This window comes from Capra hircus, chromosome 11, assembly GCF_001704415.2.
Source record: "Capra hircus breed San Clemente chromosome 11, ASM170441v1, whole genome shotgun sequence".
Taxonomy (NCBI): Eukaryota; Metazoa; Chordata; class Mammalia; order Artiodactyla; family Bovidae; genus Capra; species Capra hircus.
The window spans coordinates 101,723,226-101,750,745 of record NC_030818.1 but is presented as its reverse complement, the minus strand read 5'-3'; the positions used below and the strand labels follow the sequence as shown (position 1 = coordinate 101,750,745).

The following is a 27,520-nucleotide window of genomic DNA, read 5'->3' as shown; positions in this document are numbered from 1 at the left end:
TGGGTTGAAAAAAATAGAAAGTAAAACAAAAAACTGACTCTCCAAACGTTTTGGGATCATGGACCCTCTCGGAAATGGAATAAAAACCAGGGCCCTCCCCTGGGCTGACTGCACACCCACACAGCACTTAGCACGTACTTCTGGGAGACCGGGAGCCTTAAAGCCCACCCTCCTGAAGGTCCACGGGCCCCTAGAAGGACCTCTGGAACGTGTGACCCTGGTGTTTTACCGACGCAGCGGTGACCCAAGCACTTACTGCCTGTTTACCGTGGCCCAGCCAGGGCTCTGATCCTCTTCGTGCTTTATCTCATTTAAACCCCGTGGTATTACCTCCACTTTATGGAGGTGGAAAAGGAGCCACAGACAGGCTGAGACACTTGCCCTGGGTCACCCCGAGCCAGGAGTCGCACCTGGCCCGTCTGACATGGAAGTCATCCACCTACTTCTTGTACGTGTGTGTGTGCTAAAATACATACAACATGTCTTGTGTTGGTCGCTAAGTCGTGTCCCACTCTTTGTGACACCATGGACCATAGGCTGCCAGGCTCCTCTGGCCATGGGATATCCCAGGCAAGAATACTGGAGTGGGTCGCCATTTCCTCCTCCAGGGGATCTTCCCGACCCAGGGCTCAAACCCACATCTCTTGCGTCTTTTGCATTGGCGGGCAGATTCTTTACCACTGAGCCACCGGGGAGCCCTTATACATAATATAAGACTTACTGTTTTAAGGGTATAGCTCAGTGACATTAAGTACATTCACATTATTGTGCAGCTACCATCAATATCCTTTTCCAGGGAATTCCCCAATGGTCCAGTGGTTAAGACTCCGAGCTTTCACCGCAGTGGCCCGGGTTCAATCCCTGGTTGGGGAATTAAGATCTTGCAAGCCACGTGGCATAGCAAAAAATAAAATAAAATTAACAAACAAAAAGCAAAGGAATTACCTTAAAAAATACTTCTCTGGAACGCTTACAACATGTCAAAGAGAAACTCTGTACCCTCTAAGTAATAACTCCATTCCCCTCTCCCCGACCCAGCAACCTCATCCCACTTTCCATCTCTAAGAATTTGCTTTTTCCTGGTGCTTTACATATGGACGCAGAAAGTATCTGTCCTGTGTCTGGTTTATTTCACTTGGCATAAAGTCCACAAGGGTCATCCAGGTTGTCACAGGTGTCAGGCTATCCTTCCTTTTCAAGGCTTAATTCATGGTATGTATAGACCACATTTTTGTCACTCCATCGTCAAATGATGTACACTTGGGCTGTTTCCACCTTCTGCCCATGTAAATAATGCTGCTAAGAACATGGTTGCTCAGATATCTGTTCAAGTCTCTGCTTTCAATTCTTTGGGGTATACCCAGAGCGGAATTGCTGGATCATATGGGAATTCTGTTTAATTTTTTGAGGAATCAAACAAAACTGTCTTGCACAGTGGCTGTGCCATTTGACACTCCTATGACAGCACACAGGGGTTTCAATTTCTCCACATCCTCACCAACGCTTGCTGTTTTCCGTGTTTCTGACAACAGTCATCCTAACGGGGTACCTTCATCTATTTCTGTCTCCAAGGGGCTTCCCTGCTGGCTCAGTGGTGAAGAGTCTGCCTGCCAATCCAGGAGACACACACAGGTTTGATCCCCGGTCCAGGAAGATCCCACATGCCCCAGAGTAACTTGGCCCACACGCCACAACTATTGAGCTTGTGCACTAGGACCCCAGAGTCACACTTGCTGAGCCCACGTGCCACAACTGCTGGAGTCTTAGAGCCCGTGCTCCGCAACAAGAGAAGCCGCTGCGATGAGAAGCCTGCACACGGACACAAGAGGAGCCCCCACTCGCCCACATATGGCCACAAAGACCCAGCAGAGCCAGAAAGAAAGAAAGAAAGGAAATTTTACTTCTCAGCCTCCCAGGCCTCAGTTTCCTCATCCGTGTGCTGGGGATGATGCCCCTCATGGGGCAGGATCAATGAGACACACATAAAGGACTTAGAACGCCACGTGGCCCATCAGAACTGCTCAGCAAGGACAGTCATTATTATGGAAGGAGGAAGCCCCACCCCCAACCTCGGTGGGGATCACAGAGCTACAGGGGTCACTGCAGACAGAACAGAACTACATGCTTCCCTTCTCGCTCATGTTTCCTGTGGGTCAGCAGAGGAAGAGACTAGAACGTATGAAGAGTGGACCGCCTTCTGCTCTCTCTGGTCCCCTCCCTCCCCTCCCTGCCCCCCCACCAACGTGCACAAAGCCTTCTTCCCTCCTGCGGTTTCTATTCTCGTCCTAAGTTCCGTCCATCTCCAGTTACTGGGTGATCAATAGGGACAGGACGCTTATGGAAGAAGACACGAAGGCAAGAAAGGGGAAGGGGCCAACGGAGGGGAAAACCAGGCGGGTGCTGGCCAGCCCCGGGCCTCGGATGAGAAGCCAGACCCCGGCAGCATCTGGGGAAGCTGGTGGGTTCCAACACCCACCCAATTCTCAAATAGTAGCTATAGCTCCTGTTCCCCTAATCAGTGATGTATAGAGCAGGTGCAGAGGACCTTCATCTGAGGAAGGAAACTCGTTCCACCATCTCCCACCAACACCACCCTGCTTGACTTGAATACCTCCAGGAACGGGGAACTCATTCTTCTTTTTCTGTCCCTGGCTGACTAAGGCCCAGCTGGACGACTTCCCTGGAGCCTTCAGGAGTTTTCTGGGCGGAGGCCTCCGGCCCAGGGCAGGGCCTGGGGGTGAGACTAGGGCAGTGAACACCTCCCTTTGCCTCTGCCCCAGACCCAGAGTCAGCAGGATTGGTGAGGCTGTTTAGCCAGAGTTTGCCTGATTCCGGATCCCAGGGTCCCCGCCCTGCCAGGTGCCTGTGGAATGCTACGAATGCGGCGGCTATGCTGCCAGGACAGTGAGAAGACAGGGACGTCCCAGAGCGGAGGGGACACACTGACACACTCGGGAGCTGCCCGGGCTGCAGGTGTGGTTTCCCTGCACAGGATTTTCAAAGAACTGTGAAGTAGGTGGCAGAATTTCAAAAAGCAAGAGATTTCATATCTCTGTATCTATGCATGCGTGTTCAGTCATGTCCAGCTCTTCGCAACCCTACCAAGCTCCTTTGTCCATGGGATTTTCCTGGCAAGAATACTGGAGTGGGTTGCCATTTCCTCCTCCAGGGAACCTTCCCAACCCAGGGATCAAACCTGGGTCTCCTGTGTCTCCTGCATTGTAGGCAGATGCTTTACCTCTATCTATCTGTCTCTCTATATATCTGCTACGTGCCTTCCTTCACAACATCAGAGTATCTGGCAGTAACTGGTCTCTCCTCCTCTCTCCGGCCACCTAGCCAGAGGAATGGGACACCAGGGTAAGCTCTTCAAATACATCATTTCATTCAAGCCTCACCCCAAGCTGGTGAGGTCCTTACTATATCTCCATTTTGCAGATGGGAAAACTGAGGCCCAGACAAGTTTAGGTGATCCAGCTAATCAGTGATGCAGAAGGGATTCAAACCCTGGTTGGTCTAATGATGCATCGACCTGGGGGGGCGGTCCACATCTCCAACTCCTGGGAGTAGCTTTGTAATGATAAAGCCTCTGGGTGTTGCCCCCAAATTTACAGGATCCAGAGCTGTCAGCAGTGGGGCTGAGTGTGCCTGCCTGTCTGAAGCTGGTTGCCTGCAGGGCCGGCTGCCCTTGACCACTGTGTTGAGAGAGGAGCAGGCCTTTGTCTCTGCTCCGAGCACCACCTCATTCCTGCTCAAATCTGGATGCCACCCCAGACGCACTCAGTTAAATAAAGCCAGCCACCCTCCCAGTCCACACCTGAGGTTCCCCATGTGTACAAGGGGAAGATCGCACCTGCCTCTCCCAGACCTCCAGGCATGGGAGCAGGTGGGATTCCCTCTTCCATTCTCTTTATCTCAGACCCAGAGTGGGGAGGACTTCCAAGGCTGTTTGGCCTGGTCCTGCAGGGAGGGGAGGCGGGTGGCGGACGGCAGTCCCCATGTGTTATTTTCTTCCTCCCAGCCCTGCCCTGGGGGCCGTCGTTCTTGCTCCCCCTTCCTCCCACCATCTGATTTGTACCAGTTCCTCATCCCCGGGGGCCCAGGCTTCTCCATCTGCCCCCCTCTCCCCAGCTCAGAGCCAGGTGCCTCTGCAGGCCCGCTCCTGCCTCCCCCTCCCATCCAGATCCCCCTTGAAGCTGGAAATAGCTGACATGAGTGACAGGGCTAGAAGCAATCACAGTGTCAAAAGGCCTCTGGATTCCACAGAGATAGACTTGAGCTTGCTTGGGCACTCCTGGGTTGGATCTTGACTGTTTGGCATTCAGTTTAGCTGTGAGATCTACCTATGCCCGCTGACCTCGGCCTCCTTATCTAAAAACACCAGGTGGAGGGGAGTGCTGTCCCTGTGGGTAAGGGTCTATGGGGGTGGAGATCAGGTCTGGCTTGCTCAGAGCTCCAGCTTGTAGGGGCTTAGGGATTTAATAATCATGGGAGAATCAAATGACTATAGATTAACTAAGATACATGTGAGTCCTTAGCTCACTGCTCAACAGGAAAGGAGCCCATCACAAATAATAAATCTCAGCTACATCATTAGCAGGCCATAGGGGGAGGCGCCGTGGACTCTGGGTCATAAAATTCTGAGCAAATCCCAGAACAGGTTCAGCCTGAAGTCCCAGCACCCGAGAGCCCTGGGTCCCCAGGTGCCTACTCAGGAACACCAGGGGCATCGTTTGGGCAGGCCATGGCTACCTCTGCCACCCCATCCTGCCTCTCTGGCTCCCTGGCACAGCTGGGCTTTCCCACCTGGAATTTGAAAAGAAGCAGCAGAGGAAGTCGTGGCCCTTTGCTGAACCATCTAACCAGACCTGATTAATCGATAAGCCAAGTTGCCGCTTTCCTGCCAACCAGCCACCTGAAGAGTACTTACTTTATCTGTGAATCGATTGCGTGCTTTCGCCACCACTATGGCTAATCCCCGCTGTCCACAGAGGCTGGGTGCCAACCGAAGCTGGGAGCTGCCGGGCAGGGACCGCCCTACCAACTTGCCAGGGCGGCATGGGCTCCAGGCAGCTCCGATCCTCATGTTACAGGTGGGAAACTGAGGCCCAGAGATGGGTGCAGGGGGCAGGGCTGGAACCAAGCTCAGCTGCCCACCTGCCCCCTCCCTGGCCTTGGTCACCCAGTACCAGCGCAGCCCTCTTGATTTGAATGAGGCTGAAAAGCTGAGATTCTTTTCTGCCCCTTTTGTCCCTTCCCACATATGATTTGCCCCACTTCAGCATCACAGAGTCCTTCCTAAGAGAAAAATGACCTACACCCGCCTTGAGGTAGGAGGGGTACGGCTGGTCCTGGCTGTCAGCATCCAGCCCAGATCCTGCTGCCAGCCCAGACCTCAGGACCCTGCCTAAGCCGCCCGATAAAGTGGAAGGCGGGCCCTTGAGCAGGTACTTGAAGGTAAGGAACGCCCTGTAGCAGTCCGAGGAGGACAGAAAAAAGGCCACATCCTCCAGAAAGGGTGGGGATCTGGTTCTCACCCCCAAGCTGCTAAGCTGTTAAGCTGGTAGATGGGAGGGTCTTAAGCAAACCAGACTATCGTATCCCCAGGGCCGGCAGAAGTCACTGTGCTGACCAACGGCCCAAAGCCTGGACATGGATCCAAGAAGCAGGAGCAAGAACTTGATCTTTGACCCCCAGCTTCCACAATAACCACCATATATCGGCAGTTTCCAGAACATTCCTGGTTTAAAACAGCCCACCCCAAGCGAGGGCGGGTTAGGAATCACGGGTGTCCGAACCACAGGCCCCTGCACGTGCACCTGCCTCACTGCCACCTGCCAGCCTTGAACTTGACCCCACCTCAAAGAATCACTTGCCTTTGCCTTGGCCTTGGCCCACCTGGAATCCACACCGAGAGTCAAAGTGAAATAAAATGCAAACACAAGCTGAAAGCTAAAGCCCTACACCGCTCCTGCCCACCCCCGCTCCGCAGGCACGACCACAGTGAGGGGTTAGCACACAGGCTTCCAGCCTCTTCCCTACATCCACAGTGCTCCTGGGCTAGAACAGAGCTCTTGCCAACATCAATGTCAACCTCTGTCCAATGTTAAAGTCAACAGAGAAATTATGTGTGCGGCTATATCATATATTTCACAAAACTGGGATTATCCTATTCATACCATGCAGCAAACGATCTTTTGCACTCATCAGTAATTGTGTGCAAAGGCAGTCCGTGGAGCCTGCTGTGGAGAGATGCCCTGTTACCTGTCCCAGCTGGACTCTGGTGCAACCCCGCCCAAACTGGCCAGTGGTGTGCCCTCCTAATTCTGCTCCAACACCCCTAGGTCTCAACTCGGTCCTTCCTCAGCCTGCCCCAGCTCTCTGACACCATTATTTTGACCACTGTTTATTTTATTCAATAAGTACCTTTTCAGCATGCGTAACATGGTAAACATGTAGTTTGAATTGTTGTTCAGTCACTAAGTTGTATCTGACTCTTTGTGACCCCATGGGCTGCAGTACACCAGGCTTCCCTGTCCTTCACTATTTCCCGGAGTTTGCTCAGACTCATGTCCATTGAGTCAGTGATGCCATCCAACCATCTCATCCTCTGTTGCCCACTTCTCTTGCCCTCAATCTTTCCCAGCATCAGGGTCTTTTCCAATGAGTTGGCTTACGATGTAATAAACACAGGCGCAAAGTAGTTCTGAGAGTTTCATCAACGTGAACACATTTAACTCACTGCAGCCCAAGGGGAGAAGCCTGCTTGTTATCATGCCTGTTCTACAGATGGGGAAACTGAGGCACAGAGCAGTCCTCCTGCAGAGGCTCACAGCCAGTCTATAGCAGATCCAGGTCATCGGCTAAAGCATGCCTACTCCCAACCATCACACCAACGGTTCTCTAACATCAGTGTGTATCAGAATTCTCCAGAAAGGCTTGTTCAGACAGATTGCCAGGCCCCTGCCCTGGAGGTTACAATACGGCAGGTCTGGCACGGGGCCTGAGAATCTGCATCTCCAGCAAGTTCCCAAGTGATGCTGATGCTGCTGGTCCAGGAGCCACACTTAGGGAGCTCTTGCGTTACATGCTGCTGCCCTTTACAACTGACCCCGTGGTTGTGAGCCCCAGGGCCTCCCCAAGCCTGGCTCTTGAGTGCAGGGTGTTCTATCCCCACTGTGGGACAAAGGCCTTGTTCATACTGACAAGCACATGATCTGTCGAACAAACAAAGTATCTCAGTGTGGAACTGTTTTATCAACTGCAATCTAAACAGTTCCCGGGAATCAAAGACTGCTTGTACCTCCTATGATGGTCTTTTGCCTCCCCCCAAAAGGGTCCTCAAAACATTTCCTTCTCCAAAGCTGTGAGCAAAGAAATAACTCAGCAGGTCTGGACAGCTGTCCACACCCTACATGTTCCAAAGAAAAGTGTGGCCCTTGACTAGCTCCTGGGAGCTAACTTTGAGCCTTGGAATGGCCTGCCCAATAACAGTGTCTTGGTTTACTTGGAGCCGGAGGCCACTCCACATAGTTCATAATAAAGATGTGATTTATGGTGGGGGCCTTGGGCCATGTTGTATCAACATGACCTGTGGGTCAAGGAATTAGGGGCTGTGGTCAATCATATGGCCAGTCAGCCATGCCTATGCGATCAATTCCCAATAAAAACCTGGAAATCCAGGCTCGGGCAAGCTCCCCTAGCTGGGCTACTCCCCATGTGTTGTCACGCATCATTGCTGGGAGAATCAAGCACTGTCTGCACAGCTGCCCTGCGACAGGATGGCCGGAAGCTTGCAATGTTGTCTCTCAGATCCTGCCCTGTGCCCCTTTCTCCACTGCCGATTTTTGTCTGTGTCCTTTAATTGTAACAAACAGCGGTTGGGAGTATAACAGCTTTGCCAAGTTCAGTGAGTTCTTATAGCAAATCACAGAGCCTGAAGGTGAACTCATGGTCCCCCCAGACACAAGTGCCCCTCACTCAGTTGGTGGGCAGCTACACCGTACCTCCTGAGTACCAGGTTTCAGCCCTAGTCCCACCATCTGGGCCCAGCTCTGCCCATTCTCTCCAGACTTCCCAGCCCTGTGGCCAGAGGTAGCCTGGGCTTTATGGAAGGCATTTAGCATCCACCATTCATTTCCCTCTATGGAAAAATACAAGCAGCCCCTTTGATGTAACACCAGGTAAACATTCCAGGTGCCAAGTAATGTCCCAGGTACCAGGAAACATTCCAGGAAACAGGTAACATCCCAGAAACCAGGTAACATTCTGGGCATAAGATAACGTCCCAGGAATCAAGTAATATCCTGGGTACCAGGTAATGTCTCAGGAAACAGGTAATATCCTGGGTACTAGGTAAAATCCTAGCTGTCAGATAACATCCCAGAAACCAGGTAACATCTTGGGCATAAGATAATATCCCAGGAACCAGGTAATATCTTAGGAACAAGATAATGTTCCGGGAAGCAGGTAACATCCTGGATACCAGGTCATATCTCAGGAACCAGACAACATCCCAGAAACCAGGTAACATCCTGGGAACCAGGTAATGTCTCAGGAACCAGATAACATCCCAGAAACCAGGTAGCATCCTGGGTGTCACGGAACATTCCAGGTTATCAGGTAATACCCAGGAACCAGGTCGCCCCCGCGGCCTTACCTGCCGGTGACCTCGATGTTGGAGATGGCATAGAAGTACTTGTAGAGGTTCTCCCGCTGCACGTAGGTGCCGCCCAGCGCCGGCCGCAGCAGCCTCATGCGCAGGTCGGTGAGGGTGAAGAACTCCTTGAGGCCCTTGGCGCTCTCCAGCCGCGTGTACAGGTTGTCCATGTTGCGCAGGTCGGGGCCGGCGAAGATGGCGAAGCGGTCCCGCACCTCGAAGCGCACGTGCTTCTCCTTCTTGGAGCCGGCCCAGCGCGAGTACTCCTCGGTGCACAGCACCCGGTGCGCGCCCGACGCCGCCAGGTCGCGCGCCCGCCGCGCAGGCATGCCGAAGGCCTCCATGCAGTCCTCCGCGAAGAACTGGTAGGGCTGCCACGTCCGCCCGTTGTCCAGCGACTTCTCCAGGACCATGGCGGTGGGCCGGCCGTACTCGAAGGTGACAACCACGTCGTCCGTCAGCTCCACGCTCTTGTTCCACGAGAGGGTGATGTTGGCCTCCAGCGGGCTGGGGTAGCGGCTCCACGTGACGCTCTGCCAGTAGGTGGCCAGGCCCTCGTCCTCCCTGTCGAACATGAGCCGTGGCGGGTGGGCCAGGTCCGGGTTGGAGGCGTCACACTCGTTGCTGCACAGGTAGGGGTTCTCCTGCAAGTGGGGGGGAGGGGAGACCAGGGTGGGCGCTGGCTCCTCTGGGTGGGTGGGGACTGGGAGCCCGGGCCCAGCCCGGCCCCTGCCGGGTGCCCAGAGGTCTCAGAGCCTGTGCTCCAGGGTCTGGGCACCAGGAAGCCTCTCTTCCGAAATCCCTAAAACACACGCAGCTCTAGGGCTTTCCCAGAAAACATCTGTTTCTACTCTAAGCACAGACAAGCAAGAAAAGCGGGAGCTAGTCACCGCTCCAGTACTGTCTGTGGCTCCCACGGCCTGGAGGATAAATCCCTCTGTCTTTCCTGCAATGCCCTGACCTCCTCCCTCCATACCCAGGGCCACCATTCCTGGCCTCCGACCTGAGCACTCCTATCCTCCAAGCCTCCCGTGTCTGTGCCTCTGAGCCTTTGCAGATGGTGTTCCCTGTCCTCCACGTGCCCGTCCACCCTCTGTCTGCCTCCAAATTCCTGCTCACACTCCTGACTCTTGAATTGCCTCCTACACAGCGACGCCTTCCCGACCCTTCGAACAGCACAATCAGTAGCCACAGGAGGGCAGTGGAAGAGGTCAAAGCCTCCTGGAGCCAGGCGCAGTGTCTCATTTCTCTCCCATTTAGTGTCTCACCTCCGAGGTGCATGGTGTGGGAGTGTTAGCTCCGTGCCCCAGATGGAGCCCCCCGGGCTCGGGAAGGCGGTAGCCCTGGCCCCAAGACCCTGTGAGGAGGAACAGGGGTCCGTCTGTCACAGGAGCTTGCTCCCTGTCCCCAGAGCCTCCCTGTCTGCTTCACCCACAGCCCAGGCACGCTGAGTGTTGACCAGTCCCTCTCAAGGAGGTGCATCTGGTGGCAGGTCCTTTCCGGGTCCCTGGCACATGCCTGCCGGGCCCTGTGGGGGACACTGACTGGGAAAGGCAGGGCACAGCTCCTGCGTGCTTCCTCTCCTCCCCACCCCACCACTTCCGAAAGCTGGCAGCCCACTCCCAGGCCCAGCCGGCTCCAGCTGGGGCTCCCCTCCTCGGTAGTTCAGACCCCCCCGCCCTGGGTCTGGTCCACCATGTGAATTCACCCAGAGGCCTGAAGATCTAACACAGTGGTTGCCCGGGGTGGGAGAGATGAATGGGGAAGCCCAGGGGATTTTTAGGGCAGCGAAACCCTCTAGTACAATCCTGTCGTGGTGGAGAAATGATCCATCTGTCCAAACCCGCAGAAATGAACAACACAAGAGTGAACATCACTGCCGACGTGGACTTGGGTTAATCACAACACGTCTGGTTAACAAAGGTGCCACGCTAACGTGGGCTGTTAATAATGGGGAACTGTGTGGGGAAACGGGTCTTAGGAGCTCTCTGGACTGCCTGCTCCATTTTAGTAAACCTCAGACTGCTCTAAAAAGTAAAGTCTATTAATTAAAAGGAAAAACTGTCACTAAGAACCGCACGCGCCCCAGACCAATTGCAGCCTCTTTTGATGAATATTTCAGGTCCCTGGTTTGCTCAGAAACAAAGCGGCTTGAATTTGAGTTAAAGCCTCACATTCTAAAATGAGGCATTCGGCTCCTGGGGGTGTGGGCGCCTCGTCTCCTGAGGGGCTGAGCCTGCATCACTGCGGCGACCTCAGGCCATCAGCTTTGAAGCCGTTCGTGGAGGGCCAGATCCCAGTACCCCCTGGGATCCTCGGTGGGCAGGCTGGCCCTGGGGTTTACTGAGGCAGGCTCCATCAAAATAGCTCTGTCCTGGTCTCCTGGGGTGCCCTGTCCACTCTACCTGGTCAGTCCAGGAGTTTTATACCTGTAGCCACTTTCCCTCTTCTGGGTTTTTAGAGAATCATCCCTGATGTACCTTCTCCAGGAAGCCCGCCTTGCCTGATTCATCTTTGAACTTAGTTCCCTCGTCACGGAGTTGTTAGTGTGTTTATCTGGGCCAATGTGGTGATGCCTCCGTATAGGGCCTGGGCCTCAGTAAACACTAGTGTGAAGTGAAAGTCGCTAGTCATGTCTGGCTCTTTACGACCTCATGGACTATACGGTCCATGGAATTCTCCAGGCCAGAATACTGGAGTGGGTAGCCTTGCCCTTCTCCAGGGGGTCTTCCCAACCCAGGGATCGAACCCAGGTCTCCCACATTGCAGGCGGATTCTTTACCAGCTGAGCCACAAGGGAAGCCCAAGGGATCGTTATCATTGTCACCCTATTAATTAGATATTAATATAAGATAATTAGATTAATAGTAATAGATCTCATAGTGAATGTTGAGAGTATTCCTGTCCACCCCCAGCTGCTGTCAATCAGCCACACCTCACTTCTACCCTTCTCCATGCCCCTGCCTACCCTCCCTCACCTCCCCTCCTCCCCGGGGTCCCCACTGAAGACTGCTCCGGCATGTCTGTCATCAGGAAGACGGACGTGGCCGGCTCTGCCAAGGGACGGGGGCTCCAACCTGGCTGCGGGCGCTAAGCTGCCCTAACCTGCTGGGCCCGCCGGCCCCCCGCCCCCCAGCTCCAGGAAGCAGATGGTCAGAAACTAATGCATCAGCCTGTGTATTTACCAGCCCCGCGCCTGCTGCGGAGCGGGCTTAATCAAGAGCGAGCACAATAAATAAATCCCAAGCCATCGCCAACACAATTCTTTCTCTCCTGTCTCTCTTCTTTCTCCCACCGCCCTCCCACCCCAAGGTCTCGGAATTCCATTTAACCATTTAGGGAATGGGGGTGCCTCCTGCTGAAGGCGGCTTCGTGGCCCACAGACTTTCCTAAAGCTCACGCTCTCCTTTTCCTTCTGTTCTGCACCAGGGAGGATTCCGAGGAGCAAGCCTGGGACGCAAGCCCAAGCCCCCGACCCTGAGCGTTGCGGCATCTGATGGCTGACGGCTCTGTGTGTGAGGGAGGGGCCGGCTGGAGGGCCAACTCTTGCCAGCCTCCTAAGTCTGCACATTTCCACTCAGCTCTATGAGATCAGATTAACTAATGATGAAACAAACCATCAAGATAAACTGGCCTAATACCAGGGAGAAAGAGCCAGCGATGTTTGGGGCACACCCTTAACTTTTCAGGGTAACACTGGAGCCATCCTTTGAAATTATCAAATGAGGTAGTCATTTGTTTCTTTAGACATCTCATGAGTATCCCCCACACACAACTCTTACCCCTGATTGAAGGCCTTGGGGTTTCTTATAGAGAAGTGTAACACATCACATTTTCTGCTCAGGGGACTCATGGAGCCCCATCTCTCCAGTTAGGAACCCCTGTTCTGGGGTCAGACAGTTGGTTTTAGGGTCTGAAAGCCTTGGGCTCAGTCTCAGCTCAATCCTTTGAGACTCATCCCATATCATGTGAGATAATCTATATGAAATGCCTAGAAAAAGTCCCCAAATGGTAGCGGTTATTATGAAACAGTAGCTTCATGTACACGAGGTTGAGGGCTTTCTCAGCAACCTTCCCCCACCCTTCATGGGGAAGCCAGGAAGTTCACACACAGACTCCAGTGGGGACTGCAGGCTTGAAAGAGTGTGGGGATTGTGACAGTCACTGTATGCCCACCATGGGCCAGAGTGGGCTGGGCCCTCCACATCCAAGCTGGCCGCATCCTCCCAGCACCCCAGGAGGCAGGTCACCTCCGTTTCCCAGACGAGAAACCACGATTCTGCCAGCCCCAGCATCACCCATCATCTCTGGACCCTGCAAGCATCTTAGCGAGAAAATTCTGGGGAAACCGGGCTCGTCCATCTCTACAGACACGTGAAGGCAAGTCACCTGCATGGTGGGGCAGCGAGAGAGGTGAAGGGCGAGGGGAGGGTAGCCAGCCTGGACACCAGCACCAGGTGAGAACCGGGTGGAGACCAACCACTTCATACCAGGCTTTTCATTGAAGAAACTTTGCAACTATCTCTTGATGCTTTTGCTTCTGTGATATATAGATATATATATATAGTACAAAGGGTGCAGCTGGAGTCAAAGGCGAGGTTGTAAACAGCAGAGATAAGCTACCAGCAAGACAAATACCATCAAGTGGGAAAGCTGACTGTTAGGATAGCAGGAACGGAGGTGACCTGCTTGGAGGATGTCTGGCTACTTGGGCGCCCAAGGAGCCCATGGACGGGCAGTCACTGGAACCGTAACCAAGTCTTAGGAGGAAGAATAAGCAGCTTCGTGCAGACTGGTCTTCCCATCCAATGTGTTGGGACTAAATCACACCATTGCCAGATGCTGCCAAAGCTGGTTTGGGTCCTTGCAGAGCAGCGGTGGGGTGGGAAGGGCTTTGCCCTGGGAGCCGGGAGGACAAGTGCAGTGGCCTGGCCTCTCACTGGCCACTTGATGGGAGTCACTCCGCTGCCGTGAGCTGAGTGGACTCCCCACCTCCACCCCCATGGCAGCCCAGACCTTGGCACTCCCTGAGGACTCAGGGAAGCTTGTCCAGTGAAGGGAAGTCCAGTGAGGCCGAGAATGCTGACTTCAAGAGTGGCCCTGAGGATTATTCCGGGTACCGTGTGGCGAGCACTTCATGGTGGCCAGGGCTCATGGGCAGCGGGTGTAGGGAGCGTGTCCAAGGGCAAGCCACGGCCACACTAAGCCCTGCGTGTGCTTTATCCTGGACGACGGGGTCCTTTCGCAAAGGAAGGGGACTGAGCCACGTCTCAAGGTCACAGAGCTCCGCAGTGGCCAAGGTGGAACAGAAAGCCAGGGCGTCGGGCTCAGAGACAAGTCAGGAAGCATGTCCCTCCCCCAAAAGGAAAGGCCGCTGGCGCCCCAGGCCTCCGCCTCTCCCCCGGGACTCGGGTGCCACCGAGGCGTGTGGGCGGCCCCAGGGAACAGTTTAGCAGCTGACGGATGTTTTTTGAACCTGTCTGCCAGAGTTGCTGGCTGAAGTTTCACCCTCAACCCATCAACCTCAGCTGGGGCTGGGGCATCTCTGGGTGGGAGGCTGGGTTTGGGCGGGGCGGGGGAGCTGCCAGGGAGCCCCCGGGGCCAGGAGGGCTGGGGCGAGAACACAGAGCATGGAGGTCCCCGGAGGGATGCTTAGGGGAGTCAGAGCAGCACAGAGCCAAAGCGGAGGGGAGCCGACCCACGGTGGAGCTCGTCCCACCCTCCCCTTTGGATGATGCTTCTAGAACTTTGGGGGTAAACTCTCTGGGGCCTGGGGGCTGACCCCTGGGGTCATGGAGTTGGGATCCTGGAGACGATCCCTAGCCCTGTGTGTGAATTTGGGTGGGGCTTGGCCCTGTCTGTGCCTCAGTTTCCCTGTTCACGAAACGAGCTCTGACTCTGACCTCCCCAGCCCCAAGTTCCTCAGCGGGGAGGAAGGACGCGGAGGCACCCGCCACCCCCTCATCCCAGGGATAAAGCCAGGGTGCCAGGGGAATTCTTCTTAACAAATTATTTCCTATTTATTGGTAAGAAAAGTTGCAGCGGGGATAAATTATTAACAAATCGGAAACGGAGATTCTGTTGGGAGCTGGTTCTAATTCTAGCTGCCCTGAGGTCTCTAATTCTCTTCTCCCTCCCCCCGCTCCTAACTCGCCTGCCCCCCCACCCCCCACCCCGCTTCTCATGTGGTTTCATTGATCCCAGTTCCGCCTCCAACTGCCCCCCACCTCATCCTCCAGGCTTCTCTCCCATCCCCTTTTTGGTTTCCTTTTCTGAGCAAAAGCCCTGGACAGCAGCAAGGTCACCCCTCCCTGCTCGTGAATCAGCGGAAACTGACCCGCATGTTATTTCAGAGCCTGAGCAGCAGCTGGCCCGGGCAGCGCCTCTTGAGGGTTCAGGTTTTGCTTCTCATTGGTGCCATTTCTTCCCAGCCTGGCTGTCACTCAGGCAGAGGAAGGCATCTTCCTGGAGCTCATCCATCCTGGCAGAGAGTCTCCAGAAGTCACAGTGATGCCTCATCCCCAGCCCAGACCCTGATCCCAGGCCAGCCATGGTGGGCATCTCCTGGTCCAAGGTCCACCTCAGACCCAGAGTCTCAGGCCACCTCCTGAGCCCGGCCAGGCCTGGCCATAACCAAGGAAAAGCATCTCAGTTCTGCAGAGACGAGCCCTCCACTCTGCTCCTGGCCCCCTTTCACTTTAACGCTGCCCTCATTTACCTCCTTCCAGAGCCTTCTGTGATTGAGACTAGACTCTGGGATGCAGGGGCCAGGTCTGGCTCACCCTTGCCACTCCCGCCCCCAGCACTGATTTGATAAATATTCCAAAACTCAGCGACGATCCTTGACAGTTGGCTCTGAGGATGGTATCGGTTGAGTAGTTATTCAACGTGCCCTCCCTAGCTCCCTCAGAGCATTCAGCACCAGGGAGGAGGGCGTGGCTACCCAGGGGAGTGGGAAGTGGCCCGCCCAGGTGCTGTTTTAGCAGCCGGGCAGGAGCCTGGTTTCTCAATGTCCCTCCTCTCCCCGATAGACCCACCTAGCAAGCCTTTCTGATGACCTGGGGCATCAGGCCGTCCTGGTGGACAAGCTGTCCCTGAGCTGGGCAAGGATGCAGTGCCGAACACCCCTTCCCACCATGAGGGACCCAGGATGACCATCCATCAGCCGAACAGCCAGAGGGGGCTGGGTGGGGTCTTGCCAAGGTGCTGCCCTGGCCAGACAAGGGTTAATCTCTCCAGGAACTCAAAATTGTATTCCTTAAAAAAAAAAAAAAAGATATACTTCACTTGGTCCTGGGCATATGTAGATTCTTCCCACGGCCAGATTTCTAGGAACGTTTGGGGTGGGAAACTCTATTCCAGCTGGAGTGCCTGGGGTGATCCCTGTGGGCCCCCCACAGTCACCTTCTGCATCCCGGCGCCTCACTGGGTACCGCATGACTGACCAGATCCACGTGGGCATCTCTCTCAGACGAGGGATGGCACCTCCTCATTTGCATAACCCTCACGACAGGGAACTCATTACTATAAAAAGCAGATAGGCCAATCTGGCCTGCTGGCTCCTTAGAAAGTTGGGCGATATATTTTGACTCGCACTCTGCATATTTGCTTCGCTCTAGACCCCCTGTCTTCTATGCATTTATCCTCGTTTTCTCCGGTTATGCAGTAAACAGTTTCCAATTGATTAGAGAAAGGAGAGTGAGAGGCCAGATTAGCCCAGGCCCTACTCCTCCCCCATGCTAGGAGCGCAAACGCTTTCCCACCAGGGCCAGCGGGCGCTCAGCTGCTCCTCCCCGCGCACAGACTCCACCAGTTCATCCAAGGAGCCGCCTGCCTGGCAGCTGCCCGGGCCTCCCTCCGTCCTGCCAGCCCACCCCCACTCCCCATCCGAGGCTCTCACCACCCAAACAGCCCAACGCTTTTGTTGAACGCTGTTTTTAAAAAGTAAATAAAAAGTACATCAGGAGAGAGGAAACGACAAAAGAAAGAGGAAGAAAGCAGGGACCGGGTTGGGGGAGGGTGGGAGGGTGCAGAGAGGCAGAAAAGCTGCATTCAGAGAAGCTGGGTGAAGTGCATTATTGATTCAGGACTTAGAAAATGCTTAGAGCCAGGGAAAAGCGTCCTGCTCTTTAAAAGCTTGTGCAAAGCAGAAGCTAGACACCAGCAGCCTTCCCAAAGAGGGCCTGCTCTGCTGACATGAATATTTTATCACGGAGGGGAAAAAAAAAGTGGCCTGGAGGATTCAATGCCGGGTGATGGTCGGGGGCAGGGTGGCCCCCTCCGAGGGGCCAGACTGGGACGCCCAGGGTAGCCGCCCTCCCCAGACCCTGGGGCTTTGCAGAGCCCCTCTCTGGCTCTCTGCAAGGTGCCCCTGGCTTTCCTGCTGATGAACTATGGGGCCCAAAAGAGGCCCAGGAATGGTGGGGACACCAGCTGAAACAGGGGAGCCCGGGAGGGTCCAAGTGGGTTGAGGTTGAACGTTCGTTGAGCCTGGCAGCCCCTGCTCCTAACGTTTGCCCTGTCCATCCCCTGCCCTTGGCCTCCCCACCCCCACTTGATCTGGAGAAACACCTCCTCCTCCCCCCAGTTTCAGCTCCTGTGACACCCCAGAGCACTCTCTCCATAAATACCAAACCCAAGCTGGTCCAGGCATGGAGACCAAGATTTTTCGGGTGAAACTTCCTTTCCTCTAGTCTCGTAATTATTTTCAAAAGGGAGAAACGGAGGCACCAATAGGTTAGAAAACCTATTCAACATCACTGTGCTGAGAAAAGGGCAGAACTGGGGTTAGAAGCTTGAGAATAATAGACCCTGTCGAGAGCCCACTGTGCTCTCTCCTGCTTCCCTGGTGTGGAGCCAGTTTAGGGAAGGTGAAATGAACTTTTTGCCACGGATGTCTTTGTCTGCAAAATGTATACAGGACTTCCCTGGTGGTCCAGTGGTTCAGAATCCACCAGCCAATGCAGGGGACACGGGTTCGATCCCTGGCCCAGGAGGATCCCACATGCCGGGGAGCAACCAAGCCGGTGTACCACCAGTACTGAAACCGAGCGCCCTAGAGCCAGCGCCCCGCAACAAGAGAAGCCGCCACAATGAGAAGCCCGCACGCACAACTAGAGAGCAGCCTCACCTCCCCAAACTAGAGAAAGACCCTGTTCAGCAACGGAGACCCAGCACACTCTAAACAAATTTAGAAAATTAAAACACAAGCAAAACTCTAACAGACCATTTTATGATCTTATTGAGGCCAACTTCCCACCTTATTTTGGATCCTCAAGTTTCCCCTTCCTTTCTTGAACCTTACTGGCTCAGCCTGGCCCATCCGCATCCTTCTGTCCAAAGCTCCTCCCCTACCCTCCTCTGCAGGTGTCTGCCAGCCCTCCCTTCCTCCGACAACACCCTGGTCGGCCACCGTGCCCTTCCCTGAGACGGGCATCTCATCAGCTTTCCTGGCCGGCCACCGTGCCCTTCCTCGAGACAGGCATCTCATCAGTTTTCCTTAGCAACTTCTTTGGTTTATCATGGTGTGGCCCCTCCCCACTGTGTGCTCTGTGAAGGCAGGCCGGGGCCTGTCACGTGCAAGATGCTTAACTAAGGTTTGCAGAGTGACTCCCCCTCCCTGGGTCGCCTCTCTGGTCCTTCGCGCTGGAAAGGTGGTGTCAGGAGTAGACGCAGCGCCCAGACGGATGGGACCTGCCTGAACCAAGAGCCACAAATCAAGGCTTCCTAGATTTCTTCTTGTTGGTCTCTGAGGAGTCAAGAAGTGGCCAGGTAGAGGAAAGAAAAGAAGTGGCTGGGTTTGCCCCACCCCCTGGCACACCTGGACAAATGTATTGCTCTATGGATGAAGCCCTGGGTAGGAATGGGAGTGGAAAGGCTGAGCCAGTAAGGTTTCATTCATTCACTCCTTCACTTATTCAACAATGGTCTCTAATGTCCTCTGTGTGCAAGATGGCCCTGAAGAAGCGGTCATCAGAACTGGCTGTCCGTCAAAATCCTTGGGAAGAGGAGTGGGATGAGAATATTTCTGGGCCCTAAGACTGGAAATTCTGCTCCAGATTGAAAGTGAACCAACCTACCAACCAACCAATTAAAACCTGCTGCGGTGACTCAGATGCCTGGCCAGGTTGGGATGCCTGGTGCAGCTGATCCAAAGAAGGGCTCGTGAACAGTGATGTCAGCCCACCTGTCACCATCACCCCTGCTTTATAGGTGAGGGGACTGAGGCCCCCAGAGGTCAGGCACTGACTCAAAGTCATACCTGCAGTAACCTGGGCACTTTTACCCCTTACAGAAGCATTTTAAAATATTTATTTATTTGTGAGGCTGCAAGGGGTCTTAGTCATAGCATGTGAGACCTTCGATCTTCCTTGCAGCAGGTGGGATCTTTAGTTGTGGCATGCGGGATCTAGTTCCTTGACCAGGGATCAAACCCAGCCTCCCTGCATTGGGAGCCCTGAGTTTTAGCCCCTGGACCACCAGGGAAGTCCCCCTTGGGGAGCATTGACCACTGTGTTGTGACCTCCAGAGTATGGCACAGATGACAAACCTGGAGGGGAACTGGCTGGGAGGGTCAGGAAGGCTTCTGGAGGAGGTGGGATTTCAGAAGGACAAGCCCAGAAGGATGGGCGGACTGGATAGGGGTGGGAGGAGGGAGACCCGCCCGGGCTGTGAGGAGGGTGCCCTGTGGAGCAGGATGAAGCGAACATGCAGGAGCCGCGGGGAGAGAGGGGTTAATGAGCTGGGCTGGACCACGAGCCTGGTGGGGAGCTGGAGACAAGGCCAAAGGGGAGGCCTGGAGCCAGCGTGCAGCCTTGACATTTAGCAGCTGCAGGGAAAGCCCTGATTCTGGCTGGGCAGCCTCCTTGCAGAAAGAAAGGGTAAGAACCTGGAAACACAGGACAAGGCAGGAGCCGGCACCCTTCAAGTCCCAGGAAGCCAGAGCAAGGATGGGGTGCCCGAAGCTCGGATGCAAGGAAAAATTCCGAGAGCAACCTCTCTCCCTCTCTGGTCTTTGAATTAAAAAAATAAAAAATGAAAAAAGATGCTTAAGATTGAAAGACAAGATGCTTATAGCTGGAAGGGAACCAGTGTGGTCCTGGGCAAGACTGAAATTTGGTTCTCAAACTTGGCTGTATCCTGGGACCAGGGAACCTTGAATAAATCCTTAGCCCAAGCCCACCCCAGAGACTCTGGGGTAGGTGGTGGGGCTGCAGTCCCAACAGATTGTGGGGATGTTAAGAGGCCCCAGGCGAGTCCACTGACTGGCCCAGCTGCGGACCACTCCAGTGGTGGGGCCCCCGGACGGAGCCAAAAGTCTGCACAGCTCCCTGGGCCCTGCCTCCTCCACTCCTCTGGAGGCCCAGCTGCCCGTCTGGGCTTGGGGCCTTCAGGAAGGCTGTCCCGAGGGTCAGGGAACATGGAGCTAAAGGAAGAGAGCCCCACACCTGAACCTCCATTCCTGCTGTGGGAACACCCTGACAGTGGTCCTCAGGCTGACTCACCTGGGGGCACCCCAGACAAGGCACATCAGGCCCTTGGGGGCAGGGTCCCTCCCAGAGAGTAACCATCAGGCCTCCCAGGAGACTCCCATGTGCAGCCAAGTTCGAGGCCAGAAGACCCTGCAATGGGACATTTCTCCATCATGGGGCGGCCCCTGGCTCCCTGCCCCACTTTCCTTCCCTTCCTCGCGCCCCCTCCCCAGGCAGGGAGGCGGCCAGTCCCTTGGGGACCTCAGGTGGGAAGGGGAAGGCTGCCCGGGACAGGCAGACGCCTCGATTCCTCTCCTCCCCGACACTGCACTCCCCTCCACCCTCTATTTTTAGGTCCATTATTGTCCATTCTTGGGTGTTTGTTTTTTTTTTTTCCACTCCTTCCCCAGAAAAAACCAGATCAGATTCCTCCAGGCAAAGCCATCTCGTCTCCCCCGGAGCTGGTACGTGGGGGCACGCACGCGGCCAAATAGACAAGAAATAAGTGAATTATCAAATAAGTAGATTAGCAGACTCCGTGGTGTCTCAGAGGACAGGCGGGGTGGGCAAAGGCTCTGGTCCCTCCTCCCCAGCCCTCCTTCCTCCGGCAGCCAGGGCGCTCTGGGGGAGCAGAGGCAGACAGGGACAGCGCACGCCCATGTGTACGTGAGTGCACACACATAACAACCGCCTCAGTCTAACCGGGAGAGAGGCTCAGCGCCTCAGGGCAGCTAAGCAGCCTGGCTACGAGCCAGGCACTGGGTCCAGGCAGCTGGAGGTGGAGGCGCCAGGCTCCTCTTCTTAGAAGCTGTGTGACTTTGGGCAAGTGACTTAATCTCTCTGAGCCTCGGTTTCCTCATATTCAAAATGGATATAAATATAGGATCTGTTCTTAAGTGTCCCTGGAGGGTTCAGTGAGCTACATTAGGTCAAGGGCTCGAGATGCAATAGACACTCACTAACTGTAAGCTGTTGCTGGTCTGAGGAGCTTCCCAGATGGCTCGGTGGTGAAGAGTCTGCCTGCCAGTGTGGGAGATGCGGGAGACACGAGTTTGATCCCTGAGTCGGAAAGATCCCCTGGCGAAGGGAATGGCAGCCCGCTCTGGTATTCTTGCCTGGGAAATCCCATGGACGGAGGAGCCTGATGGGCTGTGGCCAAGAGCTGGACACAACCGAGCAACTGAGTACGCACGCGGCTGGTCTGCAGACGTGGATCCAGAAGATGCTCAGACAACAGACCCAGTCAGCCGAGAAGACAAACGGCAGTTTTCTGAGTTTAAGGGTTCCCAGAGGGACCACAGGGGCCCAAGGGTGGACTCAGGGTGGTCTGGGGCGCCTGTGAGATTTGCAGCTGTGTGTGCGTATGCATTGTTCTAGGAAGAGCACCCTGATTCTCAAAGGGGCTCTGACCCCTCCAGAATAGGAGGCCCTGCCCTGGGGCTTGGGGGCTGAGGTGTGATGGGGTCCTGCCTTTGTCCACCCGCTCTGGGTTCCACGTGCCTGGGATGTTACTGCTCTCTCCACGCCTCCCCATCTTCCTCCCTCTAAGTATCAAAGTCCCAAAAGCCAGAAGCAGACTCTGGGGATGCAGTGTGACCTGGAAAGTGGATACAAAGACCCCCTCTGGGGAAGGCAGGGAATTTACATCCCAAAGTGGGGCAAGACCCGAGGGCACCCAGCCTCTGGAAGTCAATCCAGTGTGGAGCCCAGACCCAGCATGATGCTGGCCCCAGAGCCGTTGGCCAGGGATTCTCGATCGTGCCTGGGGCGGGGACAGAGGGTGTGCCTGTGGCCTGCTGGCTACTCCTTCCACTGTCACCTGCCTTTGCCAGCTCTAGATGCCCCAGCCGGAGGGGACAAGTCGAGGACCTGCAGTCCCCTGAACGGGCATCATGAGTTTTCTGTGGGCTCAGGTAGAGGGGGCGCTGCCGCAGCTGATGAAGGGGCCCAAGGTTACCCAAGGCTCCATCTCTCTTTCACCTCCTTTTCACCTTTTGCCTGACCACAGATTTCTGCTACAACTGAGGCACAATGCCTGGGTCGTGTTTCATTTCCTTTTATTTCCCTGGTTGACACTTGGAGTCGGACGAACAACTTAGGCAGCAGAAGGAGCTGGAATGAGGGACTGAGGGGGTCCAAACAGTCCCAAAACCCCCAGGACAAACTGCTGCGAGAGAAGGGTGTCTGGTCTTTGAAGATGGGGCTGGGGCCCTTTAATAGGAGGGGGCAGCTCTGAAAGCCCCAGGCGTAGATCTGAGGGGCCCATAAACTTGGATTTAATTCCTTCCTACCCATGAGACCTTGAGAGGTGAGGTGGCCCTTCCGGGGCTGCACCTTGGGACCTTGGGTCCCCGCGGACAGCTGGTCAGACTTTCGACAAGGCAGCATGGGACAGTGGCCAGGGCCCCAGAGACAGGTCCTGGCCTTGTCATTGCTGTGCAAACTTGGGTAAGTCTCTGCACCTCTCTGAGCCTCCCTCTCCTCATTTGCAATATACCCATCCCAGTGTTGTGGACAGACACAAATGCTACGCACAGTGCTTTACAGGGTGTCTGGAGCACAGGGAGGTCTTGGGAAATAGCAGACTAATCCTGCAATATGGGGCTGCTGCTGCTGCTGCTAAGTCACTTCAGTTGTGTCCGACTCTGTGTGACCCCATAGACAGCAATATGGGCAGGCAGAAAAAACACTAGCAGGTGGTGAGACACAAGACCCACGAGTGTGTCCCTGGCTCTTGGTTCCTGAAGCTCCCCGCTGAGGGCTGGGCCACACACACCCTGCTCCTGACGGTGGAAAGCGGCCACCGAGGCTGACTTGGCGGTGATCCCTGACATTCTGCCCAGCAGCCTGCCTCCCGCCCTGGCCTGGCCCACCTGCCACAAACATCCCCTTCCGGTCCACCCTCCATGGCGCTGCCACAGCAAGAGCCACGGCTTGTGGGCGGGTCGGGGCAGGGGCCTTGAGAAGCCCCGAGGCCTGTGAGAGCCGACTCTGAGCAAGACTGGGTCATGGGAGGCTGCACCCAGGCAGAGAGCTCACCTTCACAGGCCAGAAAGCAAACTCTGACCTTAAGGCCATACCCGCCCTGAAGGTGCCGCTCAGGCACTTCTTGGGAGGCCAGCCACCAAATGCTGCTACAGCAAAGACCCAGCACCAAGAAAGGCCAAGAAAAAAGAAAACTCGATGACAAACAAAAAACCCCACAGGGCACATTCCAGAGAGAGAAAGATGATCTGTAGAGTGGGGGAAATATTAGCAAATCACACACCTGATAAGGATTTAGTATCTGGAATATATTAAAAAACACATACAACTCAGCAACCAAGAGACAGCCCAGTGAAAAACTGGGCAAAAAGACTTGAATACACATTTCTCCAAAGAAGATGTACAGATGGCCCGGGAGAACACGATACCAGCATCATCAGCAGAGAAACGCAAATCAAAACCCTAATGCAACACCAGCTCACACCAACCGGGTTAGCCGTCATAATACAAATGAAAACTGGAAAGTTACAAGTGTTGGCAGGGACCCAGAGAAATTGGGCCCCTTGTAACAGTGCTGGTAAGAATGTAAAATGGTGCAACTGTTCTGGAAAACAGTTTGGCAGTTGCTCAAAAACGTAAATCTAAAATTGCGTGTGTTAGTCCCTCAGGCGTGTCCGACTCTTTGTGGCCCCGTGGACTGTGGCTCGCCAGACTCCTCTGTTTATGGAATTCTCCAGGCAAGAATACTAGAGTGGGTTGCCCTTCCCTTCTCCAGGGGATCTTCCCAACCCAGGGATCAGACTCAGGTCTCCGGCATTGCAGGCAGAGACCATTGGAGCTACCCGGGAAGCCCAATATGACCCAGCAATTCCCCTCCTAGGTGTAGCCCCAAGAGAAATGGAACCACATGTCCACACAAAAACTTGTACATAAAGGTTCATGACAATATTATTCATAATAGCCCCAAAGTGGAAACAATCCACATGCCCACCAACTAACGAAGGGATAAACAAAACATGGGAGAGCACATGATGGAATATTACTCAGCTAGAAAAAAGAACACGGTACTGGTACAGGTGAAGCTCCAGAACATGATGCTGAGTGAAGGAAGCCAGATCAAAAAGTCACACCTGGTCTGATTCCATTTAAAGGACGTGTCTGGAATGGGCAAAGGCATGATGTAGGAAGCAGACTAATGATTGCCAAGGGCTGGGGACAGAGGGATGGGGAGCGGCTGCTGATAGAGATGGGATTTCCTTTCAGAAGATGATGAGAATCTCTTGGAAATAGAGACGTTGACTGTGCGATGTTGTGAGCGTGCTAAATACCACTGAACTGAATATTTTAAAGCGGCTAAAAAGGCAGATTCTATGTTATATGTATTTTACCCCAGCTTTAAAAAATGGATGGTTAATTTCAAGTTATGTGACTATCATCGCAATTTTTTTTAATTAAAAAATATTCTTAAAGTGCCTCCATCACAAGAAAATAAAATTGTAACTGTGACTATGTGGTGATAGAAACTAGAGTGGTAATTCTTTTGTAATAGCTTTTTGTTTTTTTGGCCACATGTGGGATCTTAGTTCCCCAACCCGGGATCAAACCCATGCCCTGTGCGTGAGAAGGGCAGAGTCTTAACCACTGGACCACTAGGGAAGTCCCTCTTTTGCAGTACGTACCTATGTCAAATCATTCTGCTGTGCACCTAAAACTAATACCACGTTCTATGTCAATTACACCTCAATTAACTTTTTAAAAAAGAATTTAGAAGCTGACACCAAAGGGAAATGATGTGATGTACAATTATATCTTTAGCACTCAGCTTTGTTTTTCTTTGTTTTCATTTTCCTTTAATAGAATACTATAATAAAGGGATTTGAATTTGGAAATAAAAAATCCCAGTGCTGCGCTGAGCACAGGAAATGTATTCAGAGCCCCTCTATCTGCACTGGAGCCCCCCGTTTTGTCAGTTTTTGACCAAGTCTGAACTCCGGCATAGATTTTCCCCAAACTCTGAGAAGGCATCTATGATCACACAGCCACGCTGGATGAAGTGGTTAACCTAGCCAAACCTCGTTGCACAGCTGGGGACACCTGGCTAAGGGGCTGTCCTTGCCGCGAGGAGACTGGCGGGGCCCAGCACCACCCAGCCCCCAGCCCCCTTCAATCTATCTGCTCTGACACACCACTCCCTGGCCCCTGACGCCCTGCCAGCAGTTGGTGTATGCTTGGCGAATTAGAAACACATTTTCATATATTTAAGCAAATCTGCTGTGATGATTAAAAAAAAAAAAATCAGAACCTGCAAAGCAAAGCCGAACAGAACCATGCATCGTCTGCCGTTTCCCACTTTCTCCAACACTCTGGTTCCCTCTAGGAAGGAGCCAGGCCTCCTCGGGGGCCCAGTGGGCCCTGGCCAGGCCTGAGGCAGGAGAGCCTGGGGTCTGGGCTGTGGATCAGGAGCACAGCCTGGACCCCCTTCCTGGGGTGGTGATGGCTGGCTGGTAAGGGGGAGGGGCTGCAGCTTGGCACCTGCTTCTTTGAGCCTGCCAAGCTCTGGTCCAGCCCCAGGACTTGCACGCCCTGTGGGCCTCCTCGGGTCTCTGCCTGCCTAGTGCTCCTTTCCTCCTCCTCTCCTCCCCCAACACCCTTGGTCTAATCCCCCTGACACTGGGGAGTGGTTAGGAGCCAGGCGGAGAAGGCTGAATCCCAGCTCCACCGACAGTGGGCCCTGGGGAGCCTCGATCTATTTCTCCATCCGGGGCACAGTGACAGCCCCGCCCACAGGCTTACAGGGCAGGGGCATTGATGAAACCAACCGGCCAAGTGGCTTGTCCCCTCCCCTGTCATCCACTCTTCTGAATGCTTCCAACCCCTCAAGGTCACAGACCACCCTGGGGTCCAGCCCCCTGCCTCTGAACTCCCACGGCACACTAGCCAAAGCTCGTTGCACAGCTGGGGAAACCTGGCTAAGGGGCTGTCCTTGCGGGGGTCCTGCCCCATCCTTCACTCTCTCTGCTCTGACACACCGCTCCCTGGCCCCGCCAGCAGTTGGTGTGTGCTCCACAGCACACTTACACACTGGGCTCCCAGGCTCCTCTTCTGTTAACGTCTACTTTTACTCCTTGTGTCTCTCAAGCTAAATTCTAGACTGGGGGTGAAAAAAATAATCCCTTTTTGGGAACATTCACTTTTTGCCAGGCTCCAGGCTGGGGGCTTTCCATCCCTTGTCTCATCTCATCCAGACAACCAGCCTTTGAGACCGTGTTTTGCGTCACCCCAGTTTTCAGATGAGAACACCGAGGCTCAGAGCATGAAGGACTTATCCAAAGTCCCACAGCCCAGAAAGGGATGAGCATGAGCCCCCACTTGTCCCATCCCGAACCTCAACTTCTCACCCACAGCTGGGGTCGCCTGCCTGTTCATCAATCCACCCCCGCTTCGTCGTCACACATGGAACTTGAGGCAGTTTGTGTTGAACACTCATTGAAACAGAAAAATGAATATATATGAAAAGTCAGGGACAGGGGATGTAGAGAGGCAGATGAGCCTGGGGAAGGTGGGGTGCATAGACTGGAAAGTTCTCGAAGCTCTAAGTCTGACACTCTTTGGAACGATGTCTCCTCCAAGCCCTTTCCCTTTCCCTAGGCACTCCAGAGGCTCTGCCCCCAACCCTCCTCGGGGTGTCTGGACCCAAACTCCTTCCCTTGAAAAAGTAGGAGGCCAGGATTTCATCCACGGGGCCCTCGCAGGCAGGGCTGTCCCCATCCTGTCACTCGTCTGCTCCCCAGGAAGGAGGCTTCGCCAAGCAACAAGATGTCATGCGTGGAACTATTCTTGTCCCAGGCTGGGACCTGCCTCGGGCATTTCAAGAGACTGAGCGGCTTTTAACTAAGGGCTGGATGAAGCTCAGTTTCCAAAATCACTTCCTGTTTAAGGACAGAGCTGTGCAGACCTCCTGCTACCAGCTAACTGAAAACCTCACAGAATAGGGGTGCAAACTGGGGAGAAGTAGAGGCTTTGGGTGCCTCCTCTGTCCTGATCAAACCCTAGTTCTTCCCATAAGACTCAGCCCTAATCTCTCCTCCTCCGAGAAGACTTCCTGGACTACACTGTCCTTCCACCCACCCACTCATTGGTTCAGTAAATGCTTGCTGAGCACTGACTGAACCAAAAGGGAGGGATGCGAAGACGAACAAGGCAGCCATGCCCCCGAGGAGCTCCCAGCCCAGGAGGGAGGCAAACATCAGGCGTAGAGTAATGAACGTGGATTGAGCATCCATATGTGTTCTATCAGCAGTCCTATTTAAGGAAATGAGACTCAGGGAGGTTAAGCCTCACGCCAAAGGTCACACAGCAGGGGATTCCAACCTCTACGTCTCTGCCTCTAGAGCCTGAGCTCTTA

At 54.3% G+C, this 27,520-nt stretch overlaps 1 protein-coding gene and 1 non-coding gene across 4 annotated transcripts in view; one reads left to right on the top strand and one right to left on the bottom strand.

The window, feature by feature from the left end:
- The window catches only part of NTNG2 (netrin G2), a 71,291-nt gene that overhangs the window by 33,001 nt on the left and 10,770 nt on the right, over nt 1-27,520 (bottom strand). For all 3 annotated transcript variants that reach the window (XM_018056031.1, XM_018056032.1, XM_018056033.1), the window contains one exon: nt 8,660-9,303. In XM_018056031.1, coding sequence (XP_017911520.1) covers nt 8,660-9,303 — 644 coding nt within the window. The remainder of the gene's footprint in view (nt 1-8,659; nt 9,304-27,520) is intronic.
- On the top strand, nt 802-873 carry TRNAE-UUC. Its single transcript has one exon. It is a non-coding gene; the product is annotated as a tRNA-Glu (tRNA).